General features: G+C 42.3%; 1 protein-coding gene across 3 annotated transcripts in view; it reads left to right on the top strand.

Annotated features, from left to right (window-relative positions):
• Positions 1–23693, top strand: part of LOC135547079 (collagen alpha-1(XVIII) chain-like) — a 182611-nt gene extending 158918 nt beyond the window's left edge. For all 3 annotated transcript variants that reach the window (XM_064975733.1, XM_064975732.1, XM_064975730.1), the window contains 19 exons: positions 1123–1158; positions 1370–1429; positions 1570–1647; positions 1731–1766; positions 6990–7043; positions 8815–8886; positions 8972–9028; positions 12112–12139; positions 12652–12705; positions 12819–12853; positions 13342–13473; positions 13640–13799; positions 14461–14525; positions 19905–20033; positions 20197–20229; positions 20386–20781; positions 20904–21101; positions 21332–21447; positions 22183–23693. In XM_064975733.1, the coding sequence (XP_064831805.1) occupies positions 1123–1158; positions 1370–1429; positions 1570–1647; positions 1731–1766; positions 6990–7043; positions 8815–8886; positions 8972–9028; positions 12112–12139; positions 12652–12705; positions 12819–12853; positions 13342–13473; positions 13640–13799; positions 14461–14525; positions 19905–20033; positions 20197–20229; positions 20386–20781; positions 20904–21101; positions 21332–21447; positions 22183–22396 (1953 nt within the window). In that variant the 3' untranslated portion in view covers positions 22397–23693. The remainder of the gene's footprint in view (positions 1–1122; positions 1159–1369; positions 1430–1569; positions 1648–1730; positions 1767–6989; positions 7044–8814; positions 8887–8971; positions 9029–12111; positions 12140–12651; positions 12706–12818; positions 12854–13341; positions 13474–13639; positions 13800–14460; positions 14526–19904; positions 20034–20196; positions 20230–20385; positions 20782–20903; positions 21102–21331; positions 21448–22182) is intronic.
• Positions 23694–25130: the final 1437 nt, after the last annotated feature.

The raw sequence follows: 25130 nt of genomic DNA, 5'->3' as shown, positions 1-25130 counted from the left end.
ATCTTCTGTATACCACCCCTACCTTGTCACAGCACAACTGATTGGCTCAAATCCATTAATAAGGAAAGAAATTCCACAAATTAACTTTGAAATGCATTCCAGGTGACTACCTCATGAAGCTGACTGAGAGAATGCCAAGAGTATGCAAAGATGTCATCAAGGCAAAGGATGGCTACTTTGAAGAATAAAAAATATATTTTGATTTGTTTAACACTTTTTTAGCTTACTACATGATTCCAAATGTGTTATTTCATAGTTTTGATGTCTTCACTATTTTTCTACAATGCAGAAGAACGTAAAACTAAAGAAAAAACCTGGAATGACTAGGTGTGACCAACTCTTGACTGGTACCGTTTATTAGGCGAAAGCTACATTTACACAACCCACTTTTAAGAAATACCATTTGAAGTTGTTTTCCCAATGGCCTGTGTCATTTTCATAACTAACATTATTAATTCATCAAGATATTTTATTAATGTTCTCATAGGAAACAAATGTTGTTTTGTTGCAAAACCTATTGAGAGCATATAATGCGATGAAATCATGGTAATGATTCATGTCCTTAGACATTTGAGTTGATTGGAAAACTATGTTGTAGGGGGAGATAGTGGAATCCTTTACAATACCACTAAGTTTCGATTTGACTTAATGGGTATACATCCCTACAAAATATTTGGAACGATGTGTGTGTAACGGTTGAAGAAGAGGAGGACCAAAATGCAGCATGGTTACTATTCATGTTTTTTTAATAAAGACTCTACACATGAACAAACTAACAAAACAAGAAACGCGAAAACCCAAAACAGCCCTATCTGGTGCAAACACAGAGACAGGAACAATCACCCACAAAACCCAACACCATACAAGCTACCTAAATATGGTTCCCAATCAGAGACAATGACTAACACCTGCCTCTGATTGAGAACCATATCAGGCCAAACATAGAAATAGACAAACTAGACATGTAACATAGAATGCCCACTCAGATCACACCCTGACCAAACAAAACATAGAAACATACAAAGCAAACTATGGTCAGGGTGTGACAGTGTGGCCTTACTTATTAACCAGGATAAATCATTTTAACAGATTTTATGTTGTCTCTCCTTTTCTTTTCTGTAGGGTGAAACTGGTCTTCCTGGCCAAGCTGGATTCCCTGTAAGCATTGATTTTCCTAATGTTATCCTACAGGTCACTTAACTTTGTCTTGCTACAGTTATCCTACAGTTCTTCTAACGTTGTGTTCTAACACATGTGGATGTCATAGTGTGGTGGATATTTGACCTGAAGGACTAAAGAAAGAAAAAATGTGTGCTAGTTTGATGTGTGATAAACAGCTAATTTTCAACTTTATTGTATTTTCTAAAAGGGTCCTATTGGATCAAAGGGTGACAAGGGAGACCCAGGCCAGCCCGGTTATGGAGTCAAGGTCAGTGATGTGACTGCACAGCAACATAGCCCTATCATTAGTGCTACAGTGCACCACTATGTAAGGCCTATTCCCAGCAAGTGTTTCTTCTGTGGGGGTTAACAAATTAAAAGATTGTCTTTATATGTGTCTCTTCTCAGGGCGAGAAGGGCGAGCCTGGCTTAATCATTGGGCCTGATGGGAGTCCTTTGTACCTGCGAGAATTGTCGGGTGAGAAGGTGAGTGTCTCACTATTGACCTCTGTTTGCCTCTATCTTATCTGTCTGTTGGCCTCATTAAACACCAACTTCATCTTCTGTAGGGAGACAGAGGACCTGCCGGACCCGTCGGGCCTCCTGTAAGTACTTTTAGGCTCATTACTTTACATTACCTTCTTACTATTTGAAGCTGCCTTAAATTAAACTGACTCAGCGATATGACGTGGTCACGAGTTTCAAGTTGTATTAGTCGTATGACCAGGATACACATAAGAATAAAAAGTAAATGGCTTGGTAGAATAGAAAAGTCTAGTAGCAGCAGTTGTGATTTGTGTGTAGTATGAGTGTGGATGTGTGTGTTTGGGTGGGGTGTGCTAAGGTGCAGAGAGTCAGTGCAGTTGGTCAGTCCATTTCAAGTGTTCAGCAGTCTGATGGCTTGTGGCTAGAAACGGTCTCTGAGCCTGTTGGTCTGAGACCAGATGCTCCTATACTGTCTGCCAAACTGTAAGGGAGTGAACAGTTAGTGACTGGGATGTGTGGGGTCCTTGATGATGCTGCGGGAATTCTTCAGGCACCATTTTGTGTAGATGTCCTGAATGGATGGGAGCACGGCCTCATTGAGCGACAGTAGGGCAAGAGATATTGTCAAGAGAGAGTGTGAGGCAAGAGTCTGCACTTGTCAGCACCAGCACAGATCCTGTTAAGCATCTTTTCATGTGCACGACAGTTCACGTCTCTCTTCTGCAAGGGTATAGCTGCATATGATAGCAAATGCTGACATGTGCAACCACTCGCTTCATGCGGTCTTAGTTTGTGTTGGAAGTAGCCCTGTTCCTCGTGGTAAACACATATTGCTGAGTCTACCTTAAATAAACTGAGCTGCCATGTAGATCAATAGCTATGTTTCCATTAACTTGTCTAGTGATGTTATTGTCAATTTAAAATGTTTGCATAGAAAATGGATTCAGCAATTTCCTGCTAGGGTGCATTTCAATTGAACTATCTTGTGTCGATTAAAAACAGCTGGACGTAATGATGTCCCACCTAAAACGGCAAATAGCGGCAAATTGCACATTAATAAATTGCCAACAGGCTGTATGCCCTCGCATTATTATTTTCATGTCTCAGGTATAGCCTGCAAAAGCCAGCATGTATAAATTGCAATAATTAAATTTTATAAACAGGGTAGTTTGGCTCCTGGATGCTGAATGGTTGAAGTCTGTGGTATATCAGACATTATAAACATGGTGGTTCGAGCCCTGAATGCTGATTGGCTGACAGCCGTGGTATTTCAGACCATATACCACGGTATGACAAAACATTTATTTTTACTGCTCTAATTACGTTGATAACCAGTTTATAATAGCAATAAGGCACCTCGGGTTTGTGGGATATGGCCAGTATGCCACAGCTAAGGGCTGTATCCAGGCACTCCATGTTGTGTTGTGCTTAAAAACAGCCCTTAGCCGTAGTATATTGGCGGTGCTTTATTGCTTAATTTTACCATGGCATTGTTGAATAGTAATTTCTGATTGGCTTGAAGGGCATTCTAGAGTGTGCGTTATTTCCCTATAATGCACAGTATCAGCATGGTAGAATTCAGTGGCTATAGTTCATTCTTATAGCCATATTTTTATTCCTTATAACTGGAACTTCCATCAGGAGCTCGCCAGGTAACTAGATACTAGTCTTTGTTAACCACGGCTAGCGGTCGTCTTCTTTTTTCCCTTCAGAATCAGCCAGCCTTAGCTCGGACAATCACCTGCCAGTCTGCACAGCGCGATATCAACCCAGAACATATCGGACTGCTTCTCTCTACCATATCACTGGATTTCTGCCGCTCTGGATCATTACACCGGATCATTACTAGCTAGCTGCTACTGGTAGCTAAAGCCTCTGTCCCGAAGCCAACACCAGCTAGCCTTGAGCTAGCCTCACACTAGGCAGGGGCGGCAGGGTAGCCTAGTGGTTAGAGTGTTGGACGAGTAAAGGAAAGGTTGCAAGTTCAAATCCCCGAGCTGACAAGGTACAAATCTGTCCTTCTGCCCCTGAACAGGCAGGTAGCCCACTGTTCCTAGGCCATCATTGAAAATAAGAATTTGTTCTTAACTGACTTGCCTGGTTAAATAAAGGTAAAATAAAATAAATATACCAGCTAATTCTAGGACTACAATACCTCCTTTGCCAATTGGCCTGGACCCTTTATTGTCGAAATGGAGCCCCGCCAATCCATCACGACTGGACTGCCGACGTGAACGCCCAATATGGTCTCAACAGGCTATTCTGTTACGATATCGCCGCAGGACCATCTACTGGCCCCGGCACGCTAGCTTTTCTGAATGCTGTGTACCCTGCTCGCCCATCGTAGTAGTGACTACCGAACAGCACCCTGACTCTCCTATTGCTGCTCTTTTGACCCTATGATCACTCAGGTACACAGCTGATGCCCCCTGGACTGTTTCAATAACACGGTACCTCATTTGGTTTACCTGTCAGCCCCAGCCTTGAACTCAGGTCCTGTATGTACCTAACTGACCTGCTTTGCCCATTCATTGCCATTTACCCGTTGTTGTCTTAGGTCTCCTGATCAACACCTGTGATTGCTTTATGCCTTGAATATGCCTTGAATCTATTCTGTCACGCCCAGAAATCTGCTCCTTTTATTCTCTGTCCCCAACGCACTAGACGACCAGTTCTTATAGCCTTTAGCCGTACCCTTATCCTCCTCCTCCTCTGGTGATGTAGAGGTGAACTCAGGCCCTGTAGCCCCCAATTCCACTCCTATTCCCCAGGCGCTCTCATTTGTTGACTTCTATAACCGTACAAGCCTTGGTTTCATGCATGTTAACATCAGAAGCCTCCTCCCAGAAGTGTTTTTTTTTCATTGCTTTAGCACACTCCGCCAACCCTGATGTCCTAGCCGTGTCTGAATCCAGGCTTAGGAAGACCACCAAAACCCCTGAAATTTCCATCCCTAACTATAAAATGTTCCAACAAGTTAGAACTGCCAAAGGGGGCGGAGTTGCAATCTACTGCAGAGATAGCCTGCTGAGTTCTGTCTTACTATCCAGGTCTGTGTCCAAACAATTTGAGCTTCTACTTTTAAAAATCCACCTTTCCAGAAACAAGTCTCTCACTGTTGCCGCTTGCTGTCGACCAGCTTCTGCCCCCAGCTGTGCCCTGGACACCATATGTGAATTGATTGCGCCCTATCTATCTTCAGAGCTCGTGCTGTTAGGTGACCTAAACTGGGATATGCTTAACACCCCGGCCATCCTACAATCTAAGCTTGATGCCCTCAATCTCACACAAATTATCATGGAACCTTTCAGGTACAACCCCAAATCTGTAAACACGGGCAACCTCATAGATATCACCCTGACCAACCAGCCCTCTAAATACACCGCGTCCTAAACAATATCATACCCGCCACCGATATAAGACAATACTATGCAGCCGTATCCATCGACCTGGCCAAGGCTTTCGACTCTGTCAATCACCGCATTCTTATCAGCAGACTCAACAGCCTTGGTTTCACAAATGACTTCCTTGCCTGGTTCACCAACTACTGCTCAGACAGAGTTCAGTGTGTCAAATCTGGGGTACCTGTTGTCCGGACCTCTGGCAGTTTCTATGGGGGTGCCACAGGGTTCAATTCTCAGGCTGACTATTTTTTTCTGTATACATCAATGTCACTCCTGCTGCTGGTGATTCTCTGATCCACCTCTATGCAGACGACACCATTTTGTATACTTCTGGTCCTTCTATGGACACTGTGTTAACTAACCTCCAGATGAGCTTCAATGCCATACAACACTCCTTCCGTGGCCTCCAACTGCTCTTAAATGCAAGTAAAACTAAATGCATGCTCTTCAACCGATTGCTGCCCACACCTGCCCGCCCGTCTAGCATCACTACTCTGAATCTGAACGGTTCTGACATAGAATATGTGGACAACTACAAATACCTAGGTGTCTGGTTAGACTGTAAACTCTCATTCCAGACTCACATTAAGCATCTCCAATCCAAAATTAAATCTAGAATCTGCTTCCTATTTTACAACAAAGCGTACTTCCTTCTTCATGCTGCCAAACATACCCTAGTAAAACTGACTATCCTACTGATCCTTGACTTCGGCGACGTCATCTGTTTTTATCACCAAAGCCCCATACACTACCCACCACTGTGACCTGTATGCTCTCGTAGGCTGGACCTCGCTTCATATTCGTAGTCAAACCCACTGGCTCCAGATCATGTATAAGTCAAGCCCCACCTTATCTCAGCTTACTGGTCACCATAGCAGCACCACCCATAGCACGCACCCCAGCAGGTATATTTCACTGATCAACCCCAAAGCGAATTCCTCATTTGACTACCTTTCCTTCCAGTTCTCTGCTGACAATTACTGGAACGAACTGCAAAAATCACTGAAGGTGGAGTGTCATATCTCCCACACTAACTTTAAGCATCAGCGGTCAAAGCAGCTAACAGATCATTGCACCTGTACATGGCACATCTCTAAATAGCCCACCCAACTACCTCATCTCCATATTGTTATATATATATATATTTTTGTTCCTTTGCACCCCAGTATGCACATTCATCTGTTCATCTTTGAGTTGCTTTTGAAAGCAAAAGTTAAATATAAAAACATTATTGGCATTGTTGAATTCAATTACCATAATAGCAAGCTAGGACTGATGGTTTGGTTAGCTAAATTAGCAAGTCTGTCTGTTTGGTTACCAAGGAAACTACTGTAGCTATCTAGTAAACTTGCTAGCTACTTCAGTGGATGTTAAACACAGTTGAACAAATGTGTTAAATTATAGCCATGGTAGAAAAGGGGCTCTATGCATTCTCTGGAAAATAATGCAGTTCCGTGGAAGGTTAGTTTCACACACCTTCCATGTAATTTGTTATTTTCCATAGAACACATAACCCTTCATTGAGAATCCCTTACATATTTGCCATATTCTAATAATTGTCATGCGCCAATGTATTGCCATGGACCGTGCCATGGTGAAACTCCTGTAGATCTGAAATAATTGGATGGTGAAACTTGCCAGCCAACCAGAAAAGCAAGGTGAAGCAATTCAGGCATTGAAAGTCAGGACAATCCTTGTCCTGCAAAGAAGCATATTTTTGTAGTTGAAAAAAAAACAGATTTTGCATGCAATTCAGGAATTTAGAATAATATGTGGAGCTTAATTATTACTCGGTGACATCATGTACCTTGAAAATGATTTGAAAATCACAATTTAAAATAACACAAAACAAAACAAAAATCCACCCCTGTCGAATGGATAAAAATGTGTCTAGTGAATGTGTTTTTGTCACATATGATTGATGTGTCGTTTGTGCAGGGGCAGTATGGACCTTCTGGGATAAAGGGTGAATTTGGAATGCCGGGAAGACCTGTAAGTACTGGAGCTAAATTTCTAACTTTACAATTACAGTAGGGTCTCAGTAGCGTGACAGTAGTAGTGTCACACAAAGCAATATGGATGTAATTACTGTTGCAGTTGCAAATTGCTTGTGACATCATCTCAAGCTAGCAAGCTAACCACGCTAGTGACGACCAAGCTAATGCAGTTCATGTTAGACATTTCCAGTTAAAACTGGACAGAGAAACATCTGGTTTCACTTGTAAAATTACCTTTATTGACTTCCAGACTATCTACTGTACATAAACCATGACTAGCCAGGGTGTCTAGAGTTGTTTATATCAGGGGTGTCAAACTCATTTTTCCCCCGCGGCCGCATTTGGTCTCTCGGATTTCCTCGCCGCCCAAAATGATGGATAAAAAACCTTTATCTAATTTTCTATGCTCCCTGACTGTCAAGCTTTCATTTCGGTGATTATTAGTGAGCTGGATACAATCAAAACACTGTACTAATGTTGGTCCATTATCATTTCAACACAGTTTCGATTTGGTTTTAGTAATTTAGAAGTAGATTAAGTCCACCCCCCACAATTGTTTTTATTTAAAAAACACAAATATGTGTATATATACATACATACATACATAGTCTCTGTATATATCATTTGCAAATAAATTCATAAAAAATCCTACAATGTGATTTTATTTTTTTTTTTTTTTGTCTGTCATAGTTGAAGTGTACCTATGATGAAAATTACAGGCCTTTCTCGTCTTTTTAAGTGGGAGAACTTGCACAATTGGTGGCTGACTGAATACTTTTTTGCCCCACTGTATATATACAGTACAAGTTAAGAAGGGCTGTCTTCTGTATACAACCCCTACCTTGTCACAACTGATTGGCTCAAATGCATTAAGAAGGAAATAAATTCCACAAATTAACTTTTAACAAGGCACACCTGTTAATTGAAATGCATTCCAGGTGACTACCTCATGAAGCTGGTTGAGAGAATGCCAAGGGTGTGCAAAGATGTCATCAAGGCAAAGGGTGGCTACTTTGAAGAATGTAAAATCTAAAATATATTATGATTTGTTTAACACTTTTTTTGGTTACTACATGGTTCTGTATGTGTTATTTCATAGTTTTGATGTCTTCGCTATTATTCTACAATGTAGAAAATAGTAAAATTCAAGAAAAACTCTTGAGTGAGTAGGTGTGTCCAAACTCTTGACTGGTACTGTCTATTTTTTTTATTCAAACCACCCGCGGGCCCTATGTTTGACACCCCTGGTTCATACATTTTCCATTTGGCATGTATTTTTTGGTCGCTATTGGTGCAGCACTGACAGCTGTGTTGACATGGAAACTAGGACGGATTTCCGATTGGAACGATATCAACGAATCATGTAAACTCTTTTCTGCTAACTGATTGGATATTGAATACAGTCAGTTGCACGAAATAGGATTGATTTCTGTCTCTTGCAATGCAGGCAATTTTGGAAGGGAGACATAGAGCTACCTGGATGCAACTTTGTTGCAAGCAACATAAATTACATCCATATTCCTTCGTGTGACATCAATTTAAGAGATACAGATTTTTCCTTTCGTTGAGCAGGTGTGGAATAAGTCAAAATGTACATAACATCTATTGCCAGTTTGAGTGTTATTATGGAAAGTAAGTACGGAATGCTACTACTACTACTACTACTACTACTAGTATTATCTCTATTATTATTATTATTATTTCTAGTGAATGCTCCTTTTGTAAGGCCTGTGTAGTGTCTAACTGTCCATGTCTGTTTCCTACAGGGTCGCCCTGGTGTAAACGGATACAAGGGTGAAAAAGGAGAGCCATCCACAGGTGCCGGATTTGGCTACCCAGTAAGTGTGACATGTGCATATAACATTGCACTGGGCCGGTTTACAATCCAATGGAAGTGCACTGACTAATGTGATCTCTTTTCAGGGTGTCCCAGGCCCACCCGGACCCCCAGGACCACCCGTGCCTGTGGACCGCTTCAACGTGAGTTTATCAGAATCCTTATTCCCAAAACCAGGGTTTTGTTCATTCAGCACCAAATGGAAGACTGACAACTTTGACTTGTCTAATAAGCAACAATCACTTTAATTTTCCAGTGCATGCCCTAATGAACACAACCCTAAAGATCATATACAGTTGAAGTCGGAACTTTACATACACTTAGATTAGTCATTAAGACTCATTTTTCAACCACTCCGCAAATGTCTTGTTTTTTTTATTTAGTTTTTATTTTTACCCCTTTTTCTTCCCAATTTTGTGGTATCCAATTGTTAGTAGCTACTATCTTGTCTCACCAACTACTTTGCAGATAGAGTTCAGTGTGTCAAATCGGAGGGCATGCTGTCCGGTCCTCAGTCTCTATGGGGGTGCCACAGGGTTCAATTCTCGGGCCGACTCTTTTCTCTGTATATATCAATGATGTTGCTCTTACTGCGGGCCATTCCCTGATCCACCTCTATGCAGACGACACCATTCTATATACTTCCGGCCCGTCCTTGGACACTGTGCTATCTAACCTCCAAACGAGCTTCAATGCCATACAACACTCCTTCCGTGGCTTCCAACTGCTCTGAAACGCTAGTAAAACCAAATGCATGCTTTTCAACCATTCACTGCCTGCACCCGCACTCCTGACTAGCATCACCACCCTGGATGGTTCCGACCTTGAATATGTGGACATCTATAAGTACCTAGGTGTCTGGCTAGACTGTAAACTCTCCTTCCAGACTCATATCAAACATCTCCAATCTAAAATCAAATCTAGAGTCGGCTTTCTATTCCGCAACAAAGTCTCCTTCACTCACGCCGCCAAACTTACCCTAGTAAAACTGACTATCCTAACGATCCTCGATTTCGGCGATGTCATCTACAAAATAGCTTCCAACACTCTACTCAGCAAACTGGATTCAGTTTATCACAGTGCCATCTGATTTGTTGTTAAAGCACCTTATACCATCCACCACTGCGACCTGTATGCTCTAGTCGGCTGGCCCTCGCTACATATTCGTCGCCAGACCCACTGGCTCCAGGTCATCTACAAGTCCATGCTAGGTAAAGCTCCGCCTTATCTCAGTTCACTGGTCACGATGGCAACACCCACCCGTAGCACTCGCTCCAGCAGGTGTATCTCACTGATCATCCCTAAAGCCAACACCTCATTTGGCTGCCTTTCGTTCCAGTTCTCTGCTTCCTGTGACTGGAACGAATTGCAAAAATCGCTGAAGTTGGAGACTTTTATCTCCCTCACCAATTTCAAACATCTGCTCTCTGAGCAGCTAACCGATCGCTGCAGCTGTACATAGTCTATCGGTAAATAGCCCAACCATTTTTACCTACCTCATCCCCATACTGTTTTTATTTATTTACTTTTCTGCTCTTTTGCACACCAGTATCTCTACCTGTACATGACCATCTGATCATTTATCACTCCAGTGTTAATCTGCAAAATTGTAATTATTCGCCTACCTCCTCATGCCTTTTGCACACAATGTATATAGACTCTCTTTTTTCTACTGTGTTATTGACTTGTTAATTGTTTACTCCATGTTGTCTGTTCACACTGCAATGCTTTATCTTGGCCAGGTCGCAGTTGCAAATGAGAACTAGCCTACCTGGTTAAATAAAGGTGAAATACTTTTTTTTTTTATCGCTACAACTCCCGTACGGGCTCGGGAGAGACGAAGGTTGAAAGTCATGCATCCTTCCGATACACAGCGCGCATCCAAACCGGATGCCAGCTGCACCAATGTGTCGGAGGAAACACCGTGCACCTGCCAACCTTGGTCAGCGTGCACTGCGCCTGGCCCGTCACAGGAGTCGCTGGTGCGCGATGAGACAAGGATATCCCTACCGGCCAAACCCTCCCTAACCCGGACGACGCTAGGCCAATTGTGCGTCGCCCCACGTACCTCCTGGTCGCTGCTGGTTACGACAGAGTCTCTGTTGACACAACTGGCGCTGCAGTACAGCGCCCTTAACCATTGCGCCACCCGGGAGGCCACACATTTCTTGTTAACAAACTATAGTTTTGGCAAGTCTGTTTGGACATCTACTTTGTGCATGACTCAAGTAATTTTTCTGACATTTGTTTACAGACAGATTATTTCACTTATAATTCCCTGTATCAAGTTTACATACACTAAGATGACTATGCCTTTAAACAGCTAAGAAAATTCCATAAAATGATGTCATGGCTTTAGAAGCTTCTGATAGGCTAATTGACATCTTTTGAGTCAATTGGAGGAACACCATCCCCACCATCCCAACATGTCATGTTGTGGGGATGCTTTGCTGCAGGAGGGACTGGTGCACTTCACAAAATTGATGCCATCATGAGGAAAAAAATGATGTGGATATATTGAAGCAACATCACAAGACATCAGTCAGGAAGTTAAAGCTTGGTCGCAAATGGGTCTTCCAATGGACAATGACCTCAAGCATACTTCCAAAGTTGTGGCAAAATGGCTTAAGGACAACAAAGGCAAGGTATTGGAGTGGCTATCACAAAGCCCTGACCTCAATCTTATAGAACATTTGTGGGCAGAACTGAAAAAGCGTGTGCGAGCAAGGAGGCCTACACATCTGACTCAGTTACACCAGCTCTGTCAGGATGAATGGGCCAAAATTCACCCAACTTATTGTGGGAAGCTTGTGGAAGGCTACCCGAAAAGTTTGACCCAAGTTAAATAATTTAAAGGCAATGCTACAAAATACTAATGGAGTGTATGTAAACTTCTGACCCACTGGGAATGTGATGAAAGAAAGAAAAGCTGAAATAAATCATTCGCTCTCCTATGATTCTGACATTTCACATTCTTAAAATAAAGTGGTGATCCCAACTGACCTAAAACAGGGAACTTTTACTTGGATTAAATGTCAGGAATTTTGAAAAACTGAGTTTAAATGTATTTGGCTAAGGTGTATGTAAACTTCCGACTCTACCATCGATGCCATTGGCCACAAAAAAAGTCTAATGCCATCTTCACATAGGAATAAGAAATAAGATATCATGTTTGTGTGCAAAATACTGGAGAATACTTTAATGTTTAATTACCCATTTGTTGCAGGGATATGACGCCTCAAGGAATTATCCAGGTATGCTGACAATGATTTGTATTATGTTTGACGTAAAAACAACATCTTGAAGATAGAGGATTAAATTTGGCACATGAGCATACCCAGCAGTCATCCAATTGAAGAGTTGAAAATGAAGAGACAATTTTTATTCTTTAAAGAGACAAACATTTCCCCATCAACCTTCAATTGTATTCAGCTATTGAAGAAAAAGGGATTTGTGATCAATCTACCGTCAAGAAATTAGGCTAATGCTTTCATAAAAAGCACCTAGATTTGGGGAATTTACTGATAAAAAAAAACTGGAACATCACATAGTGCTGTCAAGGTTTAATTTAGACTTCGAAATCCATTCTGTTTTAAAACCATTCCATTAGCCCATAAAAAGTTACATTTGACTGCCATTGGGCATGGGTAGTGCAAACAACCATTACAATACAGTGATACAAATTTATATTTATTTCTAATAGAAATGTATCCATATTTATTTTCTAAACTGTGTATATTCTTCACATGTTCTCTGTTTTTTGTAGCGACAAAGGGGGAGAAAGGTGATCGCGGAGCTCAAGGTCTCCCAGGAACGCCAGGTAAGACTTATGTCTCAATACAGAACAGGGGATAACAACAACCACTTGGTTTTATCTTAAGGCTACAATTCAACCTATATGCTTTTCGTGATTTTTAACATTTTTATTTCCAGGTGTGGCCTCTAACTTAGATATATTCACATTCAAGGTACAGTATTATCATTAATAGTACTACAGTGTGCATTACATACAGGGATTTAGTAGCTAAAATAGTAGGTTTGTACAATTTGGAACACTGGTTGAGATGGCGTAAACATTCATGCAAAAAGCACTAATTTGCCGGAACAGGTGGTTAAAAGATATTCACAGAATAAAGAGGTGCATAAACAGCGTTTACAAACATTTAACCTCCACTACATCGCTGTTGAATTTTTAATCTAGCCTTAGAGTTCTCCAATAAAAATGTATCTGGATTTCACTCATCTCTTTGTATTTTGCCTTTCTATTTCTCTCACCACTCTGATTTGGTGTGAAGAGCTCTCTACTGCCAGTCCAGATTCTGCACACATCTTCAATTAACCTAAAACCTAACAAGAAGTGAAATGCTTTTATCCTATACCTACATAATCCTATCATCCTTAAGAAGATGGCTACGTTTGACAGGACAGAACATTTAATAGATGTTTGTCTTTGCAGAATGACCTGAAAGGAGAGCGTGGGGATTCTGGCGTGAAGGGGGAGAAGGGAGAGCCAAGTGGTGGCTATTATGACCCCCGTTTTAGAGGACAACAAGGCCCACCAGGACCCCCTGGAAACCCAGGACTTATGGTACGAAATTGAGAGGACATAAAATGAACTTGTCACAACCTGATATCAGTCATTAAGACACCTTACAATATCTGTCATGTCTTGCTAACAAAAATGAAAATAGAGGGCCTTATGGTGAATGTGGCACAAGTAAAGTTAAATGTTATTTTCCTTTTTTTTATCACAGGGTCCAAAGGGAGATTCAATCATGGGCCTCCCTGGTCCCCAGGGCCCACCAGGCTCCCCAGGGATCGGCTACGATGGTCGTCCAGGAATTTCAGGCCCACCAGGTCCTCCCGGGCCCCCAGGGTCCCCCTCACTACCAGGGGCCTATAGACCTAACCACTGTGAGTTTCCTAACCAGTGACAAACACAATGTCACAATAGTCTTCAATAGCATATACTCCCAGGATAAATTTTACATTGGTGGTGGTTTGGAGTGAGGTACAAGCAACTGCACCGATTATACAAAACATTAGGATCACCTGCTCTTTCCATGACATAGACTGACCAGGTGAAAGCTATGATCCCTTAAGTATGTCACCTGTTAAATCCACTTCAGTCAGTGTAGATGAAGAGGGGAGGAGACAGGTTAAAGAAGGATTTTTAAGCCTTGATGCAATTGAGACATGGATTGTGTATGTTTGCCATTCAGAGGGTGAATGGACGAGACAAAGTATTTAACTGCCTTTGAACAGTGTATGGTAGTAGGTGCCAGGTGCACCGATTTACGTCAAGAACAGCGACGCTGCTGGGTTTTTCACACTCAACAGTTTCCCGTGTGTATCAAGAATGGTCCACCACCCAAAGGACATCCAGCCAACTTGACACAACTGTAGGGAGCATTGGAGTCAACATGGGCCGGCATCCCTGTGAAACGCTTTCAACACCTTGTATGTTGTTCTGAGAGCAAAACGGGGGTGCAACTCGATATTAGGAAGTTGTTCCTAATGTTTTGTACACCCAGTGTATATATCATATCGTCATTTATTTTTTTCTTCATCACAGCCATCAATATTCCTGGCCCCCCCGGACCTGCTGGACCACCTGGAACTCCTGGTCACACTTCAGGGGTAAGGGGTCATCCCACAGTCTGTCATACAGTATTTGATTTTCTTTATATTTGTTTATCTTTCACACTGAATGTTATCAGATCGTCAACCAAAACCTAATATTGGATTAAGGGAACACGAGTGAACAAATAACACATTTCTATTAGTGTTGCACGGTATAAAAGTACCATGGTACCATCACAGTACCAAAACGTCATGATACTTATGATACCAATGCGGTAGTACTGTTCCAAATGATACTACCACATTTTTCAGCCCTACTGATCTAGTGTCTGCTATAAAATGTTTAAAAAGACAGTCTCTTGTATGCGCAGGTCCAATAATATCCTATTCATTTTCATGCGCGTATGAGGTGTGGCAGCTGTATCAGCCAGCGGGAAATGTAGATCCAGATGCATCTTCTGTGGTTAGATTTCTACATTTGTTACATTGGATTACCGCGCACAGCGAGTAATGTTTGTACATTGTATAATTTAATCACCTTTTATAACCAAGAGTACAGGCCAATCTGAGTAGACTGTGCAAGTTCATTGTCATGCAGCCTCTGAGTGCCAGAGAGTGAAAATGGGGCAATGTTTCGAGTCAGGCATGCTGCAAGACCCTTTTCCTATATTCCTGTGGCAATCAAATTTGCCTAGACCTACTGTCAAGTTACCAGGTTAGCAAGCTAGGTAACATGACTGAACAAAGTTGTTTATCAAACTAATAAGTAGAAACCCGGGATTAGTTTAAAACGGCCCGCGACACTTCCCGCCACATGGTTTGTCAAATTATATAAAATTCTTGAGAACAACTCGCCTCTAGCCTAAATGGTTTTGAAGAAAATACCCATATTTCCAGAGATGCCTTTTTTTCTTTCTATTGGGATTCACACTCATTTTATTTTATTTGACAAAACTTTTAAACTAATCCCGAGTCGCTAATTATTTGTTTATTTTTTAATCATGTTACATAGCAAGCTAACATGATAACTTGACAGTAGGTTCTATTGGTTGCAAGAATTTTGTATAATTACACATTTGAATTCGGCGTTGTTTTGTGTATCAGCTCATTAACCATGTGCCATTGAATCGGTATGGGAATCTCTTCCCAACTATTTGGCAATCTACAGTTCCTTCAGAAAGTATTCAGACCCCTTCACTTTTCAAAATGTTGTTAGGTTACAGCCTTATTCTATAATTGATTAATTTTTTTCCCCCTTTCAATATACACACAATACCCATAATGACAAAGCAAAGCAGGTTTTTATCATTTTTGCTCATTTATCTAAAAAATATATATTATATTTACATAAGTATTGAGACCCTTCACTCCGTACTTTGTTGGCACACCTGTATTTGGGGAGTTTCGCCCATTCTTCTCTGCAGATCCTCTCAAACTCTGGCAGGCTGGATGGGGAGCGTTGCTGCACAACTATTTTCAGGTCTCTCCAGAGATGATTGATCAGGTTTAATTCCAGGCTCTGGCTGGGCCACTCAAGGACATTCAGAGACTTGTCCCCAAGCCACTCCTGCGTTGTCTTGACTGTGTGCTTAAGGTCATTGTCCTGTTGGAAGGTGAACCTTTGCCCCAGTCTGAGGTCCTGAGAGCTCTGGAGCAGGTTTTCATCAAGGATCTCTCTGTACTTTGCTCCGTTCATCTTTGCCTCGATCCTGACTAGTCTGCCACTGAAAAACATTCCCACAGCATGATTCTGCCACCCTCATGCTTCACCGTAGGGATAGTGCCAGATTTCCTCCAGATGTGACGCTTGGAATTCAGGCCAAAGAGTTCAATCTTGTTTTCATCAGATGAGAGAATCTTATTTCTTAAGGTCTGAGAGTCCTTTAGGTGCCTTTTGGCAAACTCCAAGAGGGCTGTCATTTGCATTTTACTGAGGGGCTTCTGTCTGGCCACTCTACCATAAAGGCCTGATTAGTGGAGTGCTGCAGAGATGGTTGTCCTTTTGGAAGGTTCTCCCATCTTCCCAGAGGAACTCTGAAGCTCTGTCAGAGTGACCATCGGGTTCTTGGTCACCTCCCTGACCTAGGCCCTTCTCACCCAATTGCTCAGTTTGGCCAGGCGGCCAACTCAAGGAAGAGTCTTGGTGGTTACACAGCAAAACCCCAGATAAACCTGCAATAGTAATTGACAAAAACTAGAAACCGCTGCACCTCCTTTACCGTGGTGGGAGTCGGCCAATTACGCACGGCTGAAATGCGGTCACTCTCCATCTCCACCCCTGAGGTGGAAATATGGTACCCTAGGAAGGAGACGGACTGTTTGAAGAACAGGCATTTCTCAGCCTTGACATACAGGTCATGCTCCAACAGATGACCAAGCACCCTGCACACCAGGGACACATGCTCAGTGCGTGTAGCGGAGTATATCAGAATGTCATCAATATACACCACTACACCCGTGCAGGTCCCTGAAAATCTCGTCTACAAAGACTTGAAAGACTGATGGAGCATTCATCAACCTGTACTGCATGACGAGGTACTCACAATGCCCTGAGGTAGTACTGAAAGCTGGTTTCCACTCGTCTCCCTCCCGGATACGCACCAGGTTCTAAGCGCTCCTCAGATCTAGTTTGCTGAAGAAGCCAGCGCGCCCCGTGCATTGACTCAATCGCTGTGGCTATGAGAGGTAGCGGGTAACTGTACCTCACAGTGATCTGGTTTAGACCTCGATAGTCAATACACAGGCGCAGACCTCCCTTCTTCTTCACAAAAAGGAAACTCGAGGAAGCGGGTGAAGTGGAGGACCGAATGTATCCCTGACGCAGGGATTCGGAGACATATGTTATCATAGTCGCCGCCTGTGATGGGATACACACGACTCCTGTGAAGTGCGGCGTCTACCAGGAGATTTATCGCACAACCCCCCCCGTGGGGTGGTAATTGAGTCGCCATCTTTTTGGAGGAGGCGAGAGCCAGATCGGCATATTCAGCAGGAATGTGCACGGTGGAAACCTGGTCTGGACTTTCCACAGTAGTAGCACCAATGGATATCATGGGAACAATGGGGATCCCTAAACTATGGGCGAACGTTCTGTCTATAAAATTCCCAGCTGTGCCTGAATCGACGAGCGCCTTATGCTGGGACTGCGGGGAAAATTCAGGAAAAGTGACATACAAAAACATGTGTGCAACAGAGGGCTCTGGGTGAAAATGGTGCAGGCTCACCTGGGGTGACACCAGAGTGCCCTGCCTGCTGCCTCGATCCCCAGAGGAACCAAACCGGCACCGACAGGCAGTGTGACCTCTGCGGCCACAGTTGGTGCACGAGACGAAACCTCCTCCGGTCTCCCTGCGCACAGAACCTCCCAGTTCCATGGGCATCGGAGCGGTGGTGCTGGGGGATGGAACCGACAGACCCCACTCTGGACATCCGCGGGTAGCCAGCAGGTTATCCAACCGAATGGACAGGTCCACCAGCTAGTCGAAGGTGAGGGTGGTGTCCCTGCCGGCCATCTCCCGACGGACGTCCTCGCACAAACTGCAGCAATAGTGGTCGATCAGGGCCCTGTTGCTCCATCCCGTGCATCCCGAAGACTGCCCGGAAATGGCGGGTGAAATCCTCGAAATGGTCCAGCGCCGTGTCTCCTTCTCCAGGGCTTTTCCTGAGAGGCACGAGACGAGGGCGGACACCCTCTTACAGCCCGAAGGAGTCGGGTGTATGGTTGCCAGGTAGAGATCTAACTGCAATAGGAAACCCTGGCAACGTGCAGCCGTCCCGTCGTACTCCGGGGAAGGGCGAATCCCACTGGGACCGGGTGAATGGGAGGCGAGTAGTGGAGGCCCTGGTTGTGCTGGTGGAGGTGCTGGAGGAACTCCCTGTCTCTCCCAGCGGTCCATGGTTTGGACGACGCGGTCCATTGCGGCGCCGAGATGGTGGATCCTCGCCACTTGCTCCTGGACGCGCTCCTCCTCGACCCCTATACCAGGGGCACCTGCTCCTTCTGACTCCATATGTTAAGTGTGGAATTCTGTAAGGGGTGCGTAACTAGTTGCAGGGAGATCAGGCGCAGGAGAGCAGAACTAGGTAATAGCCGGAGCAGTTTAATTTCAAATCCAATGGCATAAAGAAATAACAAACATGGGTACAAAACCCGACACGCACCAGTAAACATATGCACAAGCACTTACAACAAACAATTCCACACAAAGATATGGGGGGGAACAGAGGGTTAAATACACAACAATTAGTGAGAGAAATGAAAACCAGGTGTGTAGGAAAACAAGACAAAACAAATGGAAAATGAAAAGTGGATCGACGATGGCTAGAAGACCAGTGACGCCGACCGCCGAACGCCGCCCGAACAAGGAGAGGAACCGACTTTGGTGGAAGTCGTGACAAAAACTTAGGATGGATCAACAACATTGTAGCTACTCAACAATACTAACCTAATTAACAGAGTGAAAAGAAGAAAGCCTGTACAGAATACAAATATTCCAAAACATACGTCCTGTTTGCAAAAAAATGTGGCAAAGCAATTAACTTTATTATAGTGTTATGTCACAAAGTGTTATGTTTGGGGCAAATCCAATACAACCCATTACTGAGCATAGTGGTGACTGCATCATATGGGTATGCTTGTAATCGTTAAGGACTGGCGAGTTTTTCATGATAAAAAATAAACGGAATGGAGCTAAGCACAGGCAAAATCCTAGAAGAAAACCTGGTTCAGTCTGCTTTACACCAGACAGTGGGAGATGAATTCACCTTTCAGCAGGACAATATCCTAAAAGACAAGGCCAAACCTACACTGGACTTGCTTACCAATGAACAGTTTAGACGAGTTACAGTTTTGACTTAAAAAATGTTTGTCTAGCAATGATTCACAACCAATTTGACAGAGCTTGAAAAATTTTTTAAATAATAATAGGCCCTATGTTGCACAATCCAGGTGTGGAAAGCTCTTAGAGACTTACCCGGACAAATTCACAGGTGTAATCGCTGCCAAAGGTGCTTCTACAAACTATTGACTCAGGGGTGTGAATACTTAAGTAAATGGGATATTTCTGTATTTCATTTTCAAAAAATTAGCAAAACAAATGTTTGTCATTACGGGCTATTGTGTGTAAATGGCTGAGGAGAAAAAAAGATATAACCCATTTCACTTCAGGCTGTAACACAACAACATGTGGAATAAATCCAAGGGTAGGAATACTTTCTGAAGGCTCTGTATATGTACCATTAACCAGAGATTGATGTATTCAGTTAAGTGGAGGAATCTCAGAAAAAAAGCAGATTCAAAGATTGTAAAGGTGTACTGTATTTTGCATTGGTCAAAAGTGAATGTATTCATCATAACTAATATGATTCATTGGTTGTTTGACTGATTTGATATATGTCGTCTTGTATATGTACTATAATATGTACTGGTCTCCACAGGTGACAGTTTTGAGGTCATACGACACCATGATTGCTACTGCAAGACGCCAGTCGGAGGGCACCCTCATCTACATTGTCGACAAAACAGATCTCTACATCCGAGTCCGCAATGGATTCAAACAAGTCCTGGTACAGTCATACATTTTTATTTCATATGAGAAATGGGTTCGTAAGGTAGGAAGGAGCTGGAGATGCACATTCAGAAAGTTGAAGTGCAGACTAAAAGAAACAGACTAAAACACAACTCAGCAAAGAATGTATGTACTTTTTTCATATGCTTATTGTTTTTCAGCTCGGTGACTACAGTCCCTTCCACAGAGATCTGGTAAGTTGTTCTATCAATGTAAAAATGTGTAAATAAAAGAGAAAATGTATCAACTTATTTAATGAATAGCTATTGATATATTTGAGGAAACAAGGTCATAGTCATAAAATCAAGTACGACTTTTCATGTCAAATAAATAATGCTCTTAATCTTCAGGACAACGAAGTAGCGGCTGTCCAGCCCCCCCCTGTCGTCAACTACCCCCAGTCCCAGGATCACTCGGCCAACAATGGAGCTGAACACTTCTCCCAAGGCGGTACCGCCACCCACCCCATCAAGCCTCCTCCTCACAAGCCGGTGGAGATCCCCAGGCCTGCCAGACCCGACATCCGCAACCCCGACCCCAGATATCCCCCTCAGTACGACCCCAGATATCCCCCTCAGACTGACGCTAGGTACCCCCCTCAGACAGATGGCCGCTACAGCCATGTGCAGCCTGAGAACAGGTATCCCAACCAGCCCGAAAGCCGATTCCCAGTCAACCCCCAGAGAAGACCCGTTCCCCTTCCTGTTCCCCAGCCTGGCGGTCACTTGCATACATCAGGGCCAGGAGTGAGTACCTTTATCATACTTTCTGGGAAGGCACATAAATTATGTATTGTTCAAGTGTTTTCATCTAAATAGTGTGTGTAGACCTGATCTGTTTTTATAACTCATCTCTCTTTCCTGATCAGCTCCACCTGATCGCCCTGAACATGCCCCAAGTGGGCAACATGCGGGGCATTCGTGGGTCAGACTTCCTGTGTTTCCAGCAGGCTCGTGCTGTGGGCCTGAAGGGCACCTTCAGGGCTTTCTTGTCCTCCAAGCTCCAGGACCTCTACAGCATTGTTCGCAAGTCCGACAGAGACAGCCTCCCCATCATAAACCTGAAGGTGTGTAAACATACTACTGAAAACACAAGTCTAGACTGTGGGATCCCACTTCTGATACCAAATTGACATTGCATTTAGTGAAGTAACCTATTCATTAGCATTTCAGGAAATTCTAGAGATTGTTTCAATCCAACACTGTTCAGCATCAAATAAGTAATGAAATGCTGCCATGGGTTTTCATTTTAACCTTGTTTCTCTTGCTGACAAACATATATGCTTTCTCCCTTTAGGACCAAGTGCTGTTTAATAGCTGGGAGTCTATGTTCAGTAAGTCTGGGGGCAGGATGAAGGAAAATGCACCAATCTACTCCTTTGATGGCAGAGATATCCTGAGGGACAGTGCATGGTGAGTGGTTGCCTCTCAGACACACCTACACAGTAACATCTCCAGTGTTGAATTGACTCTAATAGTGTTAAATCTACAAAGTCCATTAAAGTCCCTGAAGCTAGCTAGCAAAAAAAAAATCTATATTATTATGCTACACAGAGTAAATGTTACACTTTCTAAAGTGTTTGCCAACACCAGTTATTGTTGCATTCATTCGCAATGGTGTAACGTGTTAAAAATCTAGTCATTTTATTCTAATAGTTCACCACCTTTTAACACTGTAGAGTGTTACCTTTTGTTTTACAATATCAACACTCTCTGTGAAATGTTTTACTCTAATAGAGTTGAATACCTTTAAACACTGTATGGTCTAACCTTAAATTATGCACATGTAAAGCTGCTTAATTTATCAACGTACCTTAATCGATGGGACATTCTCTTTTTGGCTGTTAGAGAGAATTTGCCATTCTTATTATGGCAAATAGTTACTTTCTCATTAGTCATAATGAGTGTCGCCATAAGCAAAAATAATGTTTTATAAAGAGTGGTAGCTTAAGTGGTAGTCTATGTATGTATGGTATGCCAGGGTTTATGCCATACTGCTTATAACAGTGACATGAAGGCACTGTATAATCACTGTTAACTGGATTGATTTTTTTTATTTTATTTTTTATTTTTTTTATAAAAATGTGTCTAATAAGGTGATGTACTTAAGGTGATTAACATCATTTCCTTCGATTTGTTTCCCTTCAGGCCTGAAAAAATGGTCTGGCACGGCTCTAGCAACGAGGGTCACCGCCAGACTGACAACTACTGCGAGACATGGAGGGCCGGAGACCGCGAGGTGACAGGTCTAGCGTCCTCACTGCAGACCGGCCAGCTCCTACAACAGTTGCCCAGCAGTTGCTCTAGCTCCTACATAGTGCTGTGTATCGAGAACAGCTCTCTCTCACACTCCAAAAAATAATTTACAAAAACATCCCTGTCACTTTGGTCCAAGTAAACGCATTACAAGTGTACAAACAGGCCCATTCCTCCTCCCTCCGCCCCTAGAAATATGACGTCTTTCGAACTGGGTCTGCAGCGCTTGCCTGGCAGAGAAGTTTCCCATTATCTTTTCTATCCCTTCCATAATGCCAAAGAGACGGGTCGAACAGAGAGGTGTTTGCCTTTTTCTCGGGGCATTGGCACATATTTTCCAAGGGGTTGAACAAGAGAAGAGAAGCTAACTGCGGCAGCATTTTTTAAATTGTGTGCGTAAAAAAATCTGTTTGTATATGATATGTCTGTTTTGAGTTTTATTTTATTCCTGATTTGATGTTACTTTTGAAGCGGTCTTTAAATTTGATATATTCATTCATATTTAATGTACCATTTTCCACATTTTCATTTTATTTTCATTCCATTTAAGGCTTGTAGGTTACAGCAACCTTTTAAATGATATTTTAAGAATTAAAGAAGATAATAGATATTTATTTTTAAATGAAGTTATGTTAGAACACACAATTTGATTTGGAATAGTAACACATGAAAAATGCCTTAATCCATTTTGTAGTCAGCACTTTTTCACAGACTATTTCATACATTTACACAGGTGAGGGTGTTTCTAACCTAATATGGAAAACTGTACGTTGCGAAAAGGAGTGTGTGGTTTTAGAAATGCATGTCAAAAGAGATTATGCTTTGATGTCAAGATAGTTTTATTTACTTATTTTTAAAGGTAAGATATGATGATTCTATGACTAATTCCTACATCTGTAGAAGTTTACTGTACATGTCTACTTGCCATTTTACATTTGGTGAACATTATGTTTTATATGTCTTCATTGGGCATAGCCTACACTAAATTCACCATACTCATATCCAAGACGCAAGTTATAATGTCTTTCGTAACCGTAAAGCAGATGCTGAGACAAATTTGATGTAAGGGTCAATTTTGCGATTAATCAAAAAATATATAATCCTGTTGATAATAACCTGCCATTGGGGTTTGAAAATGTTTTGAGTTCAATTTGGTGCTAATCTCTATTGGAGTGACTGCTGACTGTATTGGTTGAGGAAATCCAGATGTGTTTTATTAAGACACATTGTAGTGTCTTAATAAGCAACCTTGTGTTGATTAATTTCTGAGACTATCTTGGCTATAGTGCTACTGTTGTGTCTTGACTGAACCAGTATGAACCTGTGGATATTCATTATTTTTGTAACCAGTATGTGCTGTACCATTTCTCAGAGGCACTAAATAAATGTTGTTTTTTAATTCATGACACTGTGGATACAACGTTTTTTGCGGCCAATATTTCAATGTAGTGTTACATTATGACTGGTTTTGTTGTGGAAAATGTATGTGCTGATCCAGTAGGTTTAAAATATGTAAACTCATTTCTACCGACACTTTGACATTAAATATATTCTGCTACTATCATGTGGATAGAAATACAGAAGTTTATATTCTTATCCAATTACGTGGTTATCATAATTTGTCTGCTTACCAGCCAAATTAACAAATGTTTGGTCTCCCTCGCAAAATCTTAAAGGTAAACAAGGAATAGAACTAATAGTCCCATGAATTGAGATTGGATTTATTCAATGTAATGACTGGAATTTTAATTTGTTTGGAATTTCTCTTCTCTGTTTTCTCCAAAGTAGATTTTTAACCCGTGCCCCAGGAAACTAGTTCCCTATCCAGATTCATGGTTGTCACAGACAACCACCTTTTGATGAGATTGCAATCCCACCTCAGCACCTTTTACTCCAACAGCACTGTTTTATGGCCCACTCAATGGGATTTAGCTGTGTGTGGCCTTGCAAGCACCTTCTTAACACAAATCAATGTCCTTGGTGACAGAGAAGGATGCTCAAGGTTCCTTGTAGGTGGTCCCTTATATAAGGCCGTTGGAGTAGGGCTCAAGCATACTGCATTATGTGCCCTCAGTGCATATATATATATATAGGATGATTGTCCATGCCAAAGCTATTGGCACAAAGGTCCAGATGATTGTAAAGTGAACAATCATTCAATACAGATTGGTGGTCCAGGTCCTCCACATTGTTGTTGGTCATTGTGATGTGTGCATTCTGTTCAATTAGATACATTTTTCTATAGAACGACACATTGTTGTGAAAGATGGATGAGTATCTGTCCTGTGTATCTGTATGATTTTGTTCATTAACTTCATTGTAGTGATATGGTGTGGTATGTGTTGCTCCAGTGACCTTTGATTGACATTCATACAAGCTGGGACTCTTGCTGGGCTCTTGAGCCATCCCAGACAAGACTGGATTTGTTAAAAATTGCAACAAAAAGACCATTCGGAGGCAATGGAGAAGGATGGAATTGGAAAAGAGGAGGGCTCCTGATGCTGAAAGTGGTGCGCCTGGTTGTCAGGTGATTCTGCTAAAATATAGGAAAAGGCTTCATTTGTAACATTGAGTTACCACGATGACATCATTTTTTGATAACGACTATGAAAGCCAATTTACTAGCGGCTAAGTGTCCTGTATGCTCAAAACAAAAAGGTGCCTGAGTGTGCAGCTCATATATACAAACCAACATCGAAATAAAGCATAGCACCCTACTAAATTGTATCTCATCCACAGCTTTCTCTTAAGCGTCTCAACCCATCATGCTTCTGTAGTGTGACTGGTATGGGGCTAATATTAATTGACTGGGGGGCTCAATGTCATCGTGGCTGTCTTTG

Source organism: Oncorhynchus masou, chromosome 10 (genome assembly GCF_036934945.1).
Source record: "Oncorhynchus masou masou isolate Uvic2021 chromosome 10, UVic_Omas_1.1, whole genome shotgun sequence".
NCBI lineage: Eukaryota > Metazoa > Chordata > Actinopteri > Salmoniformes > Salmonidae > Oncorhynchus > Oncorhynchus masou.
Note: the sequence above shows the minus strand (reverse complement) of the source record. Positions and strands in the feature narration are given on the sequence as shown.